The sequence below is a fragment of the Ursus maritimus genome, unplaced genomic scaffold, assembly GCF_017311325.1.
Source record: "Ursus maritimus isolate PB19 unplaced genomic scaffold, ASM1731132v1 scaffold_19, whole genome shotgun sequence".
Lineage (NCBI taxonomy): Eukaryota > Metazoa > Chordata > Mammalia > Carnivora > Ursidae > Ursus > Ursus maritimus.
Genome location: NW_024424341.1, coordinates 26,573,587 through 26,592,006, shown reverse-complemented (window position 1 = coordinate 26,592,006; position 18,420 = coordinate 26,573,587). Strand labels below are relative to the sequence as shown.

Below are 18,420 nucleotides of genomic sequence, written 5' to 3'. Positions count from 1 at the left end.
CCTTATGCAGAATGTGCACAAAAGCCACCACTCCTTCTGCCCTACAACAATTGACAGTCACTGATGGAACACCTACTATGCGCCAGGCACTGTCTTAGGTGCAGGAGACAGTGGAATAAGAACATAGAAACATATACTTGACCCCGTGGAATTGACTTTATAGTGGGGTGAGACAGACAAAGAGCATAAGTAGTCACTTGTAGAAAATTTAATAGTTGATAGGTGCTATAGAAGAAACGGAACAGCAAAAGGACAATAGAAGTGTATAGGGGGAGAGGGTTGCCATTATAAATAGAATGGAGAGTTTGGCCCCACTGAGAAGGTGCCTCTGAGCAGGGACTTGCTGGATGTGAGGGAGTGAGCCATGTTGTAGTATCTGTAGGTATCTGCAGACAGGGGAGCTAGCCAGTGACCAGACTCTGGGGAGAGAACGTGGGGGAGGCCATGTGGTTAGAGGGGTGAGTGATGGAGAGAGTGGGGGACATGAGGTGAGAGGTTAGTGGGTGATCATATCATGGGGGGCTGGTAGTCCTTGGGCAAAGACTTTGGCTTCTACTCTGAAGGAGAAGGGAATGGGCTATAACTAAGAGAAGGTAGAACACATGGCTGAGGAGGAGCAGTTAGTCATCTGGGCATCAAGGGATAGTTATGTGATTTCAGAGTTGTCAATAAGGGAGGACTGCAGCATGAAGATGGAGGGACAGCTGGAGAAATATAGGATGGTCGCCATATGACCTAGGTGTGGGCACTGCAGGGGCTCAAAGTCTTACTCTATGCCAGGCCAGCTGAGATCTGGCATTAATTGTGACCTGGGTAGTTCCATTCCTAATAGAATATCCAGATACCATGAAAGCATTGGACAGGACACATAAAATGGCAGGGAAAAGCATATTCTGTTTCTTGGGGAAGTCTGCATCATTTAAAAAAAATGGAGTAGTAAAGAAGCATTAGTGTTTAGTCACTATAGAGTTTCAGTTTTGCAAGATGAAAGAGTTCTAGAGAACTGTTGCACAACAGTGTAAATATGACTTAACATGACTAAAATATACACTTAAATGTCATTAAGATGGCAAATTTAATGTTATGTGTTTTTGGCCACTATACAAAAAATAAAAGAGTATGGGAGAAATAAAGACATTTTTCAAACAAAAAAATAAAAGTGTTATGAGATCTTCCTGTAGGTCAGGACGTGAATAACATGGAACTGACCTTTAAAATAAATATTGACAGATGTCCAAGGAGGAACTCCAAAATTCAGTACTGATTCCTCATTCACTCAAACTTTCTGGCATCTGAAAGTCCTGGAAAGAGGAGTCTCTGTCCCTCCACTAAAGGACCGTTGGAACGCTTATATGTGTTGTTTACTCTCTCTGCCATACTCCCCTTTGCTGCTATTTCAGGATTAGCAAGCCTGACCATAGTATGGCCTCAGGTGGCTGGCTTTGTCTTGGACTTCAGGTTCAGGTATGACGAACTTAAGATAAGATCTCAACTAGGAAATGCAAATTGGTGCAGCCACTGTGGAAAACAGTATGGAGGTTCCTGCAGTCGCACTACAGGGTATTTACCCAAAGAATACAAGAACATGAATTCAAAGGGAAACATGCACCCCAATGTTTATTGCAGCATTATTTACAATAGCCAAAATATGAAAGCAGCCCACATGTCCATCAATTGATGAATGGATAAAGAAGATGTGATATATATATATAATGGAATATTATTCAGCCACAAAAAAGAATGAAATCTTGTCATTTGCAGCGATGTGGATAGAGCTAAAGAGCATTGTGCTAAGTGAAATAAGTCAGTCAGAGAAAGATAAATATCATATGATTTCACTCATATATGGAATTTAAGAAACAAAACAAATGAGCAAAGGGGGAAAAAAAGAGAGACAAATCAAGAAAGAGCTCTATATAATCTTAATTATATAGAACAAATTGAAGGTAACCAGAGGGAAGGTGGGTGGAGAATGGGTTAAATAGGTGATGGAGTTTAAGGAGTGCACTTGTCATGATGAGTACCGGGTGATTATGGAATTGTTGAATCATTATATTGTACACTTGAAACTAATATAATACTGTATGTCAACTAACTGGAATTAGCATAAAAATTAAAATAAAAAAAAGATCTCACCTAGGAGAGCACTGAACCTAGTTTTGACTATTGGTTGGTCAAATCTTGCTATTTGTTTACATGGTTTAAATGCTTATTCACTATTAGAATCAATTTTTGAGATGGCTTTGAATTTTGAAAACACCGAGTTTTGGAAGGACTGAATTTGAATAAATAGTCTTCCCTAAATTTGGTGCTTTTCAACTCCACTTGAAACTAGAAAGCTGGATGGTCCTCTTGAACCTAGCAAGCCAACTAGATTCTCTGTCTTGTTTGGGCATACTGCTGAAAGGGGGTTAAGAAGCTTGTGCAATTTCAAAATTTAGCTCTAAAATTGAATACTGCCAGACACATTCATTGGGGCTTGGCATACATTACAGTATCCTTGTAGCAGGACCAATTAAGTCCACACAAATATAAAAATATGATATAAAAATAAAAAATAAGCAAGAAAACCCAGAATCAAACCCAACTCAACTTGACCCCCCAGGCACAAATAAGCAAAAGTTCTCCTACCTTTTTAATGTCTTCACAATCTTCTGAGGAACTAGGAGGATGTCTGTGGGTGGCTGTATAGGAAGCAAAGTCTGCTTGTAGTTTTATCAAAGCCTCTTCACGCTCCAGGACCTGCAAATGAGTGTAGATCAGTTATGCTGAATGATCAATGTAATGTGATTATTACCAGTACTATTTTGGCAGGGTGTTTCTTTTTTCAGCCTAAGTTTGTTGTAATATTATGTAATTCACCACACACTTCCTGTGGGCTTGGAACTGAGAAAGAATTCGGTTCTCAATCTTACATCAAGGTTTGGTAAGGTATAGACAGTGGTTTGTCTGGAGTCTGCCAGTGGCCACATTTTGGATTCCCTCCTGAACCTCTGTGTGGTCCAGTTTATGAGGCAGAAGTTTCTTTAAAAGCTGTGATGCGAAGACATCTAATCTATCAGAGATGGGATTCAAAGCTCAAGAATTAAAGAAGGAAGTTTTTTATGGAGTGTGTGGATGTGTATGTACTTTTTAAAAAATTTAAAAATCATGAAATTTTTGTTCTTGGTTGAAAATAATTCAAACAAAACCCCAAGCATCAAAAATAAGTGAAATCTTTCCGCTTACTCTCTACTCTCTCATTTCCACTAGGGGGCAGTGGGCACTATAGGCAATAAACAGTATGTACTTGTATATTATAATCAAAGACTTTAAAAAACAGAAGTGGAATTGAACTATACATAGGATTTTGCAACTTTTCTCAACAATATATCACAAACATCCTTCCATTTAGTCCTTATAGTCTGCTTAATCCCTTTTCTTGGCTGCATATTATTCCACAATATGGATATTTCTTGAACCATCTTTTAAAAAAGTCTCTTCAACCATTTCCCTATTGATGAGCACTTAGGTTGTTGTGAGAGATTTTAAGTCTCTTTAGAATCCCACACTTAGTGTGGGTTGGGGGGATGCAACCATGGAGAATATGAACAAAAGGTTGGGGGGGGCAAGTATATATAAAACATTTGAGGAATCTGGCTGACAGAAATTACTTTAGGTGATTCTTTTTCCCTCCTTTCTTTCCTCATGGCTTTATTTTTGGTCTCTCAGAAAAATATTCTAGAAGTCACTTACCAAAGCGTTACTGCAGGCTAGTTTATTTCGAAGTTCCTGGATTAGATCATCCTGTTCAGAGACCTTTTGCCAGACTTCAGACAGCCGTTTCAGGGTCTCCTGATGCTCTTGAATCATACAGGAAGAAGTGTATATACGCACTTTTGAATGATCACCCTTGTTCTCAGGCTCCTGGGATATTTGGAAATAATGAGTTGGTTTTGTTCATACTATTTGAGTTAACTTCAAAATGCCATGTGCACGGAAAATCTCTTATATCTGTATTCTGAAAGTTCATGTTCATATATGTGAATCATATCTTTTTTTTTTTTTTAAAGATTTTATTTATTTATTTGACAGAGATAGAGACAGCCAGCGAGAGAGGGAACACAAGCAGGGGGAGTGGGAGAGGAAGAAGCAGGCTCATAGCGGAGGAGCCTGATGTGGGGCTCGATCCCGGAACGCCAGGATCACGCCCTGAGCCGAAGGCAGGCGCTTAACCGCTGTGCCACCCAGGCGCCCCGAATCATATCTTTCTTAATAAAAGAAAAAATTAACAAGTGCATGGTAAAAAGTTCAAACTGTTGATAAGTGAATACACTGAAAAGTTAGTCTTCCTCCATCTTGACCCTCCATGACTCAAGTCCCCTCCTCTGTGACAGTCTATATTATTAGTTTTGGGGGGTATCCTTCCAGGGATATTTTATGCATCTTTGTATATGCATATATGCACATGTATATAAGCCCCTATTTTTTTCCCTACACAAATGAAAGTCTTCTAAAATGCTATTCTAACATTATGTTTTCACTTGACAATTTATTTAGGATATTTTCCATATTGTTACTTGTATATTTACCTGACTTTTTAAAAAAAATTAATTTCAAATTGCACAAGTATATATATATATATTCTTTCTAAAACATTATACCATTATAGGCAAGTCTAAATTTCTCTTTGACTGTACTACCTCTAACCCCATACTTGCTGTGTTCTCCAGAGATGACAATTTGTGCATATACTTCTAGAACTTTATCTATACACTTACATACATATAAAGGAATCTGTAGAATACAGATAATATTATGTTGTCCTTTTAAAATATAAAAATAGATTTTTTTCAGTCAAAAAGATGTCTTAGAAATTTATCTAGGTTAGTACATGTACTTCTGGCTCTTTTAAATTGCTTTTAATTGTGTTTATCCAATCTCCTATTGATGGGAATATAGATTGTTTCCAAGTTTTTTTCTAAAATGAAGCTGAAATGAATATTTTTGCACATAAGTCTTTGAGTGCCTATTCTAGTATAGTATGGATTAAATTCATGAAGTAGGATTGCTAACACATATTTAAAATTTTGATAGATATTACACAATTATCCTCCAAGAAATTATACCAATTGACACTGCCCTCAGCATGAGTATGTCCATTCTCCTATAACCATTTTTCTCTAGGTCATCAAAATCATGCATGAAGGTTACTACATGCACATGGGTCTGCACTAACAACGAAGTGAACTGATTTAGATAGCCAGAAAAGAGCAAAGAGCTCCAGTTTGGAGAGTAGATCTTTCCCCATTAAACTTGTTTCCCTAACTGGGCTTTTTCAGGCACAGTTAGAAATAGTTTATGTTCACTGAGCATGAAAGCTATCCATGAGCAAGCTGCAGTAGGGTCAGTGAGAAATCTAAAACTGACCATAAATAATATTCGTATAAATAAATTAGTGTGTAAGTGGGCAAAGGAATGGAAAACAATAGAAAAGTTAAGAAACAGGAAGATGATATCTACAGGTCCAATGTCTTAATACTACAGGATGAAAAATAGAAATTAATTTAAAAGTAATAGAAGAAAAATTCCCTGGATTAAAGAAATTGTAGATCTTCAGATTAAGAGTCAGTTAAATGTTGAGAGGCTTAATAAAAAATAAACTGAGAAACCTTGAGTCTAAAACCCTCTAGAATTCAAAGAGATAAAACTGGTGACTTCCAAAAAATGAGAAACAGACCAAAATCTAACAATTCCTCTATAATACTGGATGGTACAAGACAATGCAGCAATAATTTCAAAGACTTGAAGGAAGGTGTTTCTGAAAGTTTGTCTATCCAGCCACATGAAGACAGAATAATCTTGTTCAGACATGTGAACATTGAGAAATCTTACAACTCACAATTATTTCTGAAAGAATTAAGAAGGAAAAGTCCAAGAATTTAGAAGAGGTGGAATATACTGCTTAAGTAATGATTAAAAGTTGGTTTTATTTGTAATCTTAAAGAAATGCACATTTTATGTTGTATAAACAGTTCCAGAGATTAAAAGAGAGATGATGGGGGCGCTTGGGTGGCACAGTGGTTAAGCGTCTGCCTTCGGCTCAGGAAGTGATCCCAGCGTTCTGGGATCGAGCCCCACATCAGGCTCCTCCACTAGGAGCCTGCTTCTTCCTCTCCCACTCCCCCTGCTTGTGTTCCCTCTCTCGCTGGCTGTCTGTCTCTGTCAAATAAATAAATAAAATCTTTAAAAAGAAAAAAAAAATAAAAGAGAGATGAAAACTTTCCAACTCATTTATATTAGGGTAGCATAATCCAGACATCAATATGAGATGAGAGCACAAGAATTTGAGTGATCAAACTAATCTCATTTCTGAAAATAGGTACAAAAAATAAAACTTTAAGAAATTTAGTATAGCAGTTTATTGTAATGATATAATAATTACATATAATGATATATAATTATTATTAAAATAAAGCAAAATAATAAATAATAAATAAAGTAAAATAATAATATATCATGATCAAGCAAGGTTTATTTCAGGAGCATAGAGATTTCCTATAAATGAATATCTATTAATGTAATTCACTTCATTAAAGAAAAGAAATCTATGATAACCTTGATAGCTGCTAACAAAAACATCTGATAAAGCTCAACATTCATTCCTGACAAAAATTCTCAATAAACTATATATAGATGGTCACACCTTCAACTTGAAAGAGAATATTAATAAGCAGCCAAAAATAAACATAATACTTAATAGAGAAATACTAGAATGAGTACTTTAGAACTCATTAAACTCTATTAAAATACTTTAAAATGAGAAGCAAGCCAAAGATGTTATAATTCTACATTGTTCTGGGGGTCCTGGTCAATGCAGTAAGATGGAAAATAAGTTGTATGAATATTGAAAAGGAAAGCAATTATGAAATACCAAGCAGTCCATTGAAAATCTGGTCAGAGAGTTTAATAAGGTGATGCAACAAGAGTTTTCCTATACATCAGTAATAGTTAATAAAATGAAATGTATAAGAGATCTCATTCACAAAATCAGTAACAACTGTAATATAGCTAGGGATAAACTTAGCAAGAAATATGTGAAATCTATAAAGAAAAGTATAAAGTCTTATTGAAGGGTGCATAAAAAAACTTAAATAAAAGTAGAAGCATGTCATGTCCCATAAAACATACTAATTTTCCCCAAATTAATATATAATTTGAAAGTAAGTCAGCATAAATCTAAATTTCACCAAGAGAAGATGTACAAAAATGGCCAAGAAGTATTTGGAAGTCAAGAACGGGGGGGAGAACCTGCTCTGAAGGAACTATCAAAACATATTATCAATTAAAGTTGCTAAAAAGCTGTAATCTTGGTGCAAAAACTGGCAAATAGATCAAAAGAACAGAGTTCAGAAAGAACCATGTGTACACAAGGATCAGTATATATACTGAGTTGGCAATTCAAATCAGTGGGGAAAGGGTTCAACAAATAGGGTTGGGACAGTTGGAGACCCTTTTTGGTAAACATAAAATTATGTGTATCTATAGCTATGTACCTACGTATATATGTAGATTATCTATCTATCTATCTATCTATCTATCCATATCAATTCAAGATGGACTAAAGATAAAAATATAGAAATACAAAAATATAAAAGTGCTAAAAAAAATGAGGTAAACCTTTGTAATTTTGGGGGTAGAGAAGGCCTTCCTAAACAAGAAATAAAACCTAGGGACGCCTGGGAGCCTCAGCTGGTTGGGTGTCTGACTCTTGATTTTGGCTTGGGTCATGATCTTGGGGTCGTGATATCTGGCCTCCAGGCTCTGTGCTCAGTGGGGAGCCTGCTTGGAATTCTCTCCCTCTCCTTCTGCCCCTCTCCCACTCTCTCACTCTCTCAAATAAATAAATAAATCTTTAAAAAAAGAAAGAAAATCTAGAATCTATAAAGGAGGACTGAGCAATTCAATTCCATAAAAGTTAAAAAATTTCTGTATGGTGACAAATATCATTAATAAATTAAAATGAAAAGTTACAAACTGGAAGAAGATATTTGTAACATATGTAGTAAAACATTATTACCTGTAATGTATTAATAAGCTCCTATAAGTCAATACAAAAAAGACTAAATACCTAATAAAAAATAGGTTAAGGATTTAAACAAGTAATCCATCAAATAGAAATCCACATGACCAATACGCTCATGAACAGTGCTCAGTACTTTGTTAGGGTGGTGGGCACTGTGTTGTGCCTCCAGACCCCCTTCAGCAATGAAGGACTTACTCCCCCAGCTGCTGAGAGTGCTGCCCCGAGACAGCCCTCAGCTGTCAGCCCTTTCTGGGCTGGTGAAAACTGCTCTGCTCCAAGTCATGCCTCTCCCTAGGGGCAGCTCACATCCATAACTGATCAACATGGAAGTAAAAGGCCAGCTCCCTTCCCCCTAATTTGGGACCCCTTTGTATGTCCATCCAGCCCCAGAGCTCCCACAGGGTTGGCTGAGGCCTTTGTTGGGACTGCATCACAGCTCAACTTCTCCCTCTGCTCAACCCTGCTTCCTTCTCCTTCCTTTCACAGGTGTTGACACCAAGGGCTCACTCTAACAAATGTACTGCATGCCAATCTGTCTCAGAGTCTGCTTCCTGGGGGAACCCAACCCACAACTGTTAGAATTAAAGGAAATGAAAACTGTAATGAGAAAACATTTTCCCCCCATGCATCAGTTGAGCACAACTTTAAAAGATTGAAAACATACCATGAGAGTGGGAAATAAGTTCCCTTAATTATTGCTGGTAAAATTGTAAACTGGTAGAAACATTCTAGGATTCAATTTGGAAGTATCTTTAAACATTAAAAATAAGCATATCCTTTGACCCAGCAATCCCACTTTAGGAAATTAGCCCATAGGAATAAGGATGTTCATTACAGCTTGTTTGTAATAGACAAAATAGGTCAGTAGATGGTATAGTCATACCACAGAATACAAGGTAGTTACTAACGTTGTCAAGATATACGTTTAAAAAGCAAGGTGTAGAACCACATTTATAAAATGACCCATTTATGTAAAAAGAAAACCCTAACCATTTATATATGTGACTGTGTAACAAAAGACTGAGGAAGATTCCCAACAGATTATTCAAGTGATTACCTAAGGCGAGAAGGGTAGGGTAGAGGAGGCTGAAAGCAGACTTTCACATTTAATCTCGTGATTCTGTCTAGGGAGCCTACATTGTTGTATTACTTGTGTAATTAAAAAAAGCAATTAAAAGAAAAAGAAAGATTCAGGCATTTTGGCTCTTGTTATCTTTCATGGGTTTCATCTCCTGTTTGATCCTGAAGTCATGGGTTGCATGAGTCCTGTGACCAAGAAGGGTCCCCCAGCCAGGCCCCCACGAGAATGTGGAAGATTTGAGAGCTCATTTGGTATTTTGATTTTTGCCTTATTTGAAGTGCTGGCACTTTATATTAATTAAGGAGCCTCAAAATTCCTAAGGAGGACTCTTAAAGGAGATGTGAAGGCTGGAAATTGAAAGCTGAGGGGTACAAAATTTAAGGGAAGGAATAACACTGGTTGAAGGTTTGGGTTTCCCTCAAAGAAAGCAGGGACTGTTACCTGGGGACCACCTGGGAGCATGCCCACTTGCTGGAGCTCCTAGGCTGAGTGGCCTGGTGGGGGTCCTACCTGACTGACGATCCCGCTGAGCTCCCCCTCCAACATCTTCACTTGGCACTCCAGTAACTCAATGTTGCTTAGGGAAGTCTGGTATTTATCCCTGTAGAGACTTAAGCTCCTTTCTAGGGAGACGATCTTGTCCCCGGCCAAAGCAAGTTGCTCCTGTGCCAAATGGAGCTTCTCCCCTGTGTTCTCATTATGATTTCCCATTTCCTCCTCATAGAGAATCACCTGTTGGTGTAGGAATGAAACCGCACTGAAGTCATGGAAGCATCTAATGAGGAAAGGGTATGGCCATAAGGACCCCATGCAGAGGAATCTTATGTCTTAACGAGAAACCCAGATGCATAGAATAGGCCCAGGACAGATTTAAAAGCTACAATATATGATACCAGAATGTTAATGATTAGAAATTAAAACAAAAAGATTGTCTTATTTGGATGGTAAGCTTCTTAAAGTCAGGGACCATTATCTTTTTTCCATTCTGTCTCACATGTAGTAAAAAGTCAATAAGGTCTTGTTAATTGATTAACGGGAATGAGTCTGTATAGCTCCATTTTTTTTTTAAGGGCTTGAAATGCCAGTATTCTTTCCTTCCTAGGTATTCTCTTAAGATCTAATTTAGAAAATGTGGAGCCCCTCCTGCACACAGCACATTTCCTGAGAGATTGAGGGGGAACAACCCCAAGTTCTTCTGGGACTTGGACAGTTCTTATTTAGATTGCTTCTCTTCCTAATCGATTCATTAGTTGACCAACTGACAGATATTTATTGAGTGCTCATAAACAATGTCTTGGGTACTGAGGGGATATATACCCATAAGACATAGGTTCCTCCCTCAAAGAGTTTACAAACTCTCACAATTTGGGGAAGATATCATTTATAATAACCGTATATAGCTGAGTATGCTCAACTGTATGGCTAGAGTTACATGTATTGAAGGAGTTAAGCGCAGGAGGGTCATCGAGGAAGGTTTTATTCTGGTTCAAATAGGTCAGTGTAGAATTTGGATAGAACCTGTCCTGTTGGTCTAAGCTAATTATGCTTGCTGCCTGCCATTTGAAGTTCCTCCTAGAAAAAGATCATTTAGTTTGAGATGTTGATCAGATAAGGGGAAGAGGGAAGGAGTATTTTATATTCAAATGTTTATAACAGAAGCTATCAGTGACTCCCCCGAGGCACTCACCATTCCTTTGGATGCTAAACCCATTCCAACCACAAGCATCTTCAACTCTTTGCCTGAGGGATGCTCTGGCCTCAGGAGCCCACTCCAGCAGAGAAGCAAGAAAAAGCAGGTTACAAGTATGGGGGGGGGGGTTAACACCCTCAGGTGCAGCCTTCAACCAATGACTGGGTGGTGAGCAGGGATCACTCTGAGGCAATTCCACACTACCACCCCAGGTTCTCCGGAGGGATTGGATCTCAGGTGCCCAAGGCAGTGATCTTAATACTGATTTTCTTTATAGGCTTCCTGTCTTTCTTTGACTCACTTCTCCGCTCTCCCTCTGGGATCACAACTACTTTACATTCATCTCCTTGTTTTAGGCTCTGCTGCTGGGAAACCCAATCTTACATAGAAGTTTGATGCTACTGTGCAACAAAGTATTGGGGAAACTTGGCAGAATGCCTAGAGTAATTTTTTCCAATGTTTTCCCAGCTTGAGATCATTTTCAGTGACTGCTATTTACCAGATCCCACATCAGTTGTCCCCCTCCTCCTTAGTAGTTGAGCCATGTCACTGAAATACATTTCCTTGGCTTCCTAGGAACTAGCTGTAGCCATGTGACTAACTCTGGCCAGTGATACATAAATGGAAGTGCTCCTTGGGGCTTCTGGAAAGTGTCCTTAAAAGAGTGTGTCTTTTTTTCCCCACCTCCTTCCCTGCCCCCATTCTGATTGTTTGGAACACAGATGTGATAGTTGGAGCTCCAGCGCCACCTCAGGAGATCTACAAAATGGAAGTTTTGAGCTGATGATGGTGGACCCAAAAGATAGGACCCTAGGTACTTGATGACACATGCAGTTCCCTTAACAGTCCTAAACCACCTATTTCCAGACTTCTTTTATATGTCAGAGAAATATAAAGTCACTATACCTTGGGGTTTTCTGTTAACATGCAGCCAAATAGAATTGCAACTAATTCAGGGTTGCTCTATCCAGGCTGGACTCTTGTTTAAGAACTGGCCAGTTTTAACACAGCCCTGCTTTAGTTTTATTAAACTATGGTTTGTGTGTACAGACTTTGTCCTCAATTATACTTTGTAGGATAGGCTTTCTCTGTTTCTCTACCTCGCAATCCTTTACAACAAATTCTCATAATATTCCCTTTTAAAAAATTCTACATTCTGCAAGTCCTCATAAAGCCCCTGGAATTAGTCCTTAAGCAACAGCACCATCCTAGACAGTGCTTGGAATTCTATCTCTAAAGGCGGAGGAAGAAAATGCTGGGGGAGGCTGTCTGCCTCATTACTCAGAACCCATAGTTTCACTGCTGCTAGCGCTACCACTGCTCAACTGGTTTAAATTCTATAGTTTTGGTTTTTGGAATTTACTCAGGATTCCACAAGGATGCTCTTTCTGGTTTAAAAAAATACTATCTTGGGACACAAATGGAAATGAATGTCCAGAATATACCTAAGTCTATATGATCTAAAACTCCAGCCTGAAAAAAATGACCGATCTGGTACTCTCAGTGATTGACTCAGACTCAACGTCTGGTTATCTTATCAGCCATCCAAGTGCTAGGAATTTTTATATTATCAAAATCTGATTTTTCTAAAAATGGTTCATTTAATGGACTTTATACCTTTTTTATAACCCTCAGAGACCTAGAGTCTTTTGCATTTAAATTGCAATGATAATAGGATGGAAATGACGGACCTATATGCATACCACACACACACACACACACACACACACACACACACACACATCACATGTCCCACGTATATTGATACTGGAGCTCTCACCCAATTATGCCATTCTCTTTAGTTCCCTCTGTTCAGCTTTAAAAAGATTAAGAATTGAAGAGGGAAAGTTGATAAAACCTGCTCAAGATGTTGAGAAGCTCTCCTCTGTAAGGCCAGTGTCTGCTTTCTAGTAGGTGTGGCCTGATTTCTGCAAGTACATGGGCATATGAGACATTGCCATAGTTATTCTATCTATACCTCATCTTCTTTCAGTTTGCAGTGATGGTGGAGAAGAACCAGGTCAGAAGTCTGCTTCTCTAGGACAGACTGATACTGCAGGAGGGAACAGTAAGAAGTCTGCAACTCCTCTGTGCGAAACTCCAGTTCTTGCTGAAGGGCTAGCAGTTTTTTCTTTAGTTGTTGGAGTTGTCTCAGATGGCACTGTTTACTGGGCTCAAACTCCATCCGGGACTCCTCGAATGCTAATGCTTGTTTCTTATTCTGCAGTTGAGATAGAATACATGGAAAAAAACTTTAGGTTGTCACTAAGTATGCATTCATTCTTTGATTTTTTTAATTTGTTCAACCATTGACATCCATCTATCCATCCCTTCATTCACAGAACACTTAGTAATTATTTCTCTCTATCCACAATGAAACATCATTTTGTATTTCCATCCTGTAAGGATGATTTGAAAGAAGAAAAATTCCTAGTTCTTTCCTACTAGTTAGATCTACCATTCATATTATTTAGGCCAGAAGAAAAAACATACACCTAAAGGACCTAGAAGGTAATATAAAGATACACACGATAATATGGTTTTTTTTTTTTTGTCTTCACATTTAAAGATAACCCAATTGATCTAGAACACAATGGATTTCTGGTCAGAATTCTTGGACTAAACTTGATTTAGGTAAAAGGGTAAACTCTTGGGAAAACAGCTTTCTGGAGTGCTGGGAAATGGGAGGCAGAAATTATCCAGGCACATCTGGGCACTGACTCTGTTGTCTCCTCCTGAAGGAAGATGTGACCTTGTAGATGCTGAGTGTGTGCATGTATGTGTATTTGTGTGTGTGAGAGAGGGAGTAAGAGAGAGAGAGAGAAAGAGAGAGAGAGAGGGAGAGAGATCTCTTCCTGATAATCCACAATCAGCTTGAAATGCTGCTAGACCTATCCTACATTTTCATTCATTCATTCAATAATCATGTTGAGCACCTACTTTGTATCAGATATGCTGCTGGTAGGACACATCCCTGAGTTGTTTATTTCAGTATAGGTGAGGCCTTTGCGCTGAAGTTTCTATATTTTCCTGCCCAACATCCCTGACGACATGTGAAAGAGAAGTGGATGAAGAGGGTAGCCCATGGGCATTCCCTAACTCCCATCTCTGCTTATTATCCTTCTACTTATTCTTTAAAATACTGTCCAGTTTTTGCTCTCCTTCCTGTTTTCCCTGCAAAGCCATCTTTGCACCAATATCATAGACTTTACTGGCATGTCTTCAATATGGCGTTTCACATTCTGCTTTGCATTGCAGTGACCTCTGTGTATCTTATCTTCTAATTAGATTATAAACTCCTAGAGGGCAGGGGCCATGTCTGCTTCTATAGGACCTAGACTAAAGGTTTATACACAGCTAGGTATGAAGGAAAGTAGGAAATTAAATAGAGAATAGGCAATCTCATTGGCTCCCCAAAATTTGAGCTTGTGGCCTTGGCCTCATTAACAGAGTACTTTCAAACTTTCCAAAAATTAACTTTTTTTTAACAGTTTTATTGAAGTATACTTTATATATCATAAAATTTAACCACTATAAGTGTATAGTTCAATGATTTGTAGAAAATTTATGGAGTTGTGCAACCACTATTACAATCTGGTTTTAGAACATTTCCATCACCTCAAAAAATTCCCTCTTGCCCATTGGTCACTCTTGTTCCTACCCCAGCTCCAGGCAACCACTAATCTGCTTTCAGCCTCTATGGATTTGTCCTTTCCAGACATTTCATATAAATGGAATTGTATAATATGTTGTCTTTTGTGACTGGTTTCTTTCACTTAGCATAATGTTTTAAGGTTCATCCATGCTATAGCAAGAATCAGTATTTTGTTCTTTTTTATTGCTTAATATAATAGTATGACTATACCATATTTTGTTTATCTGTTCACCAATTGAGGGACATTTGAATTGCTTCAGTTTTTGGCTATCATGAATATTGCTGCTATGAGCATTAACATAGTAGCCATGGATGGATGTGATATTTTCCTTTAATTAGTTTGTTTAGCAAACATCATGGTGCACCTACTATGTGTCAAGCACTGTAGTAGGTAATGAGGATATAGCAGAGTATAAAACAGACAGAATCCCTGCCTTCATGCAGTTTGCACCATTGGGCGGGGGGAGGCAGCAAGTTAAATAAGTAAATTATGTAGTGTATTAAAAGGAAAAAGTGCTATGGAGGAGAGTAAAGCAGGGGAGAGAGATGAGGAATGCTTGCATGGAGGCAGCTGTAATATTGAATTAAGTATTTTCATGGAGGACCACATTGAGAAGATGACATTTGAGTGAAGACTTGAAGGAAGCAGGGAAGGAGCCTGGTGGTAATCTACAGGGGGAACACTTCAGGGAGAGATAATAACAGGTGCTAGGGCCTGGAGGTGGGAGGTGCCTGGTGGTGTCTGAGGAGCCACTTTGTTCTGGCGGGAGCAGAGAGAGTAAGGGGGAGAGTGGTACAAGATGAGGTGAGAAAGGAAAGAGAGATGAGCTCCCTTAGGGCCATGCAGGCCATTCTAAAGACCTTAACTATCCCTTTCAGTGAGATAAAAGGACATTGGAGGGTACTGAACAGACAAGTGAAATGATGTCCTTTAGCTGTTACAAAGGACACACTGGCTGTTCTTCTGCAAATCAACTGTAGGTGGGGGGCAATGATTAAAGCAGAGAGACCAGCAATGAGGCTGCTGCAAGAATCCAGGCAAGAAGGGATGGTGGCATAGACCAAGTTGGAAGTTGGGAGAAATGGTGGGATCATGGATACATTTTGAAAGTAGATCTCATGGGATTGGCTCCTGTGTTAGATGTGGGATGGTGAGATATGATGGTCATCCAAGGCAGGATGAATCCAAGGTTTTGGTCTGAGTAACTGAAGATGGAGAATGAGAGTAATTCTGCGAGAGCTGGGACTGAAAAGAGGGAAAATTTTCTCTAGTGATAGTGAGTGGGGATGGCTCAGGTAAGATAAGGGAGGCTCAGACCAGCTCAGAACCGTAAAGACAACAGCTGATTGCGTCAGTTCATTCTGAATGAGAAGACTGAAAATGGACCACTATGGTCACCAGCAAGAAATTTTAGGCAAGGAGAAGCTGAACTCTTGGCCTGGATATCTGGTGTATGTGGCTGGAGCAAAGTTAATGATATTTCTTTCTTAAGCCAAACAATGCTGAATTTTGTATTTACTCTGTGCAGCTGTAATTGCTAACATTTATATTAAATATTTTTAGTTACATGCTCTCCCTCTTTTCAAGATAAGAACGTTGTTATTCTCACCACTCATCCATGAAGGGATTGGGAGTGGTGTGTGTGTGGGTGCTCACGCACACATACACATATAGGGGGATGTTCTCAACAGCCCAAGTCTTCTGTCTACACAGGTAGGCTGTGAGGTGGGAAGTTACTTGGAAAAAGACATGGTCAAGGATAAATACCTAATGTGGCTAGAACCAAAGCAAAGGAGTGAACATCCTGAGGTAGGGTTAATTCAGAGAACTTATTTTAGTGAAGCAGATATCCAACAAAATCCTTATCAAATTGGGGCCAAATTCTGTTTTTCTTGGCTTTGTTGAAGTTGACTTGATCTCTGACAATTAAGAAACTGGATTCCTGGTCCTTCAAGTGCTTGTGTGTAACTGTTGTTTCGGACCTGCCTTTCCACTGATGGATATATATGACCCAGTTGAAAACTAACTGTGGTCTCTACATTGTTCATTCTTTCTTAGCTTCCCCTTATTTTCATGTCTCTGTTTTCTCTTCATTATACAAAAGAATGGAAGAAGTGCATTTTTTTTTTAAGTCAAACCCTTTCTTTAGGACTTCCCCTTCTAGTATGTGGCACATCATCTATTCTTAAGTGTGTTTGTAATTGGCCTTTGGCTTAAAAGACACATGTCTTTTCCTATGTGTGTAAAGCTTAACAACCTGTCAGTGATACTGGTGAACTGTTAGTAATTTATTTTCCCCAGACATCATGTTGAATCTTTTGGGTTTAATTTTGCTTTGAGATAACATGATAGACCAACTACATGATGAGACTTCATCCAAATTTTCCAGTATAGGGCAAACATAGCACCTGACCAAATTTGTCTGGTTATAAAGATCCAAGAACTGCTCATATCTGCAGAGAAACTAGAGTTTCCTTGGATGAGAATTTTAAACATTTGTACACTCTAGATACCTATGGGTTTAGAGGAATCTAGTTTCAAAGTCTTGGAGAAATGCCTATGCTTATTTGAGACCTATTAAATTTCTACTTATTTATCCTTAAGTATTCAAAAGATTATTCTTCTTAATTCTAAATGAATAGAAAATGACATGCTATGGATTAAGCCTACATTTCACTCATATATGTGCCAGAGAACAGTGTGATAAGGTATCAATGCATTTCCTATTGCTTCTTTGTCTCCTTTTTTAAAGTTTTCTTTCTAGTGAAGACAGACATTTTATTGGATTCTGCTTTGACCTTTAAACTGAGATTTGGAGAAAATGAGCAAGTTGGAAGTAATCTTCCAGAAGTGAGATTAGTTCCTGAAGTTACCATCCAGAGTCGGACATGATTCTGGAGGCTGTCTTGTCCACCATGTTTCTCAGATAGATTTCTATCCAGGCCTCAGCTGTCTTAAAAGATGGAGAGCACTGGCCACCGGTAGGAACCTGGTCCCATATTTAGTCAATTTTTTAGCCCTACTTATGGTCAAAGAGATTATAGCTATTGCTCTTTCCTTGCCTATGTGGCTACTTGATCACAGAAGGAAATTAATTGGCTTGGCATGATTTGCCTTTTGAGAAGTCACTTTGGTTTCTACCCAATACTTTGTGCTTTTCAAGTTGATGCTAATTGATTGATGTTAAGTTCTATATTTTCCCTGATATTGAAGTTAAGCTGACAGGTCTATAATTACCAGGATTGTCCTTTTTCCCTTTTTAAAAAGATGAGCACTTCATTTACCCTTTTTCAGTCTACAGGGACTTTCTTTATCCTCTTGAGTTCTCAAAAATAATCGCTAGCAGCTATGTAATAACACCTGCCAATTCCTTAAGCACTCTTCAAAGTATGTCATCAGGTCCTGCTGATTTGCCTAAAGCCGGCTTTTCAAAATACTTTTTAACCATTTTATTCCCTATTCCAGTTTGCACTCTCTTCTGTCTCAGGTTGGCATTGCTCTGGTAACTAGATCCCTGCTGCTTTTTCCCCTTCATTTAGGAATTGAAAGTCTCATCTTCCCCCAGTCATTGTCATGAACTTCTTCCCCTATCTTCGAGGTGTTAAGTGAGATATTTTCCCTGTAACCCTGGTTTAGCCTTTTATCACTAGATAGGTTTATCAGTTACTTTTTATATCTTCCACAGAGTATGTTTCTTGTACTTCCTTGTATTGGTAGAGTGTAGAACTGGGTATTTAAGTGACATGCATTTGTTTTGGATACATCTTCATGGCTTAGACATTTTTCTCATCTGTGATCTCTGCTTACCAGAGAGTCCCTTTAAAGAAAAAAAAAACCCAACCTCTTCATTTTGGAATAATTTTAGATTTACAGAAAAATTGCAAAAGTAGTATACAGAGTTTCATATACTCTTCACCCTTCTTTCCCT

General features: G+C 38.5%; 1 protein-coding gene across 1 annotated transcript in view; it reads right to left on the bottom strand.

Moving 5' to 3' along the window:
- PMFBP1 (polyamine modulated factor 1 binding protein 1) overlaps nucleotides 1-18,420 on the bottom strand; it is a 50,595-nt gene that overhangs the window by 20,847 nt on the left and 11,328 nt on the right. Inside the window, exons 4-7 of the mRNA XM_008702532.2 lie at nucleotides 12,815-13,057; nucleotides 9,657-9,878; nucleotides 3,736-3,906; nucleotides 2,632-2,742 (exon numbers count right to left, since the gene is read on the bottom strand). Of these exons, the coding sequence (XP_008700754.2) occupies nucleotides 2,632-2,742; nucleotides 3,736-3,906; nucleotides 9,657-9,878; nucleotides 12,815-13,057 (747 nt within the window). The remainder of the gene's footprint in view (nucleotides 1-2,631; nucleotides 2,743-3,735; nucleotides 3,907-9,656; nucleotides 9,879-12,814; nucleotides 13,058-18,420) is intronic.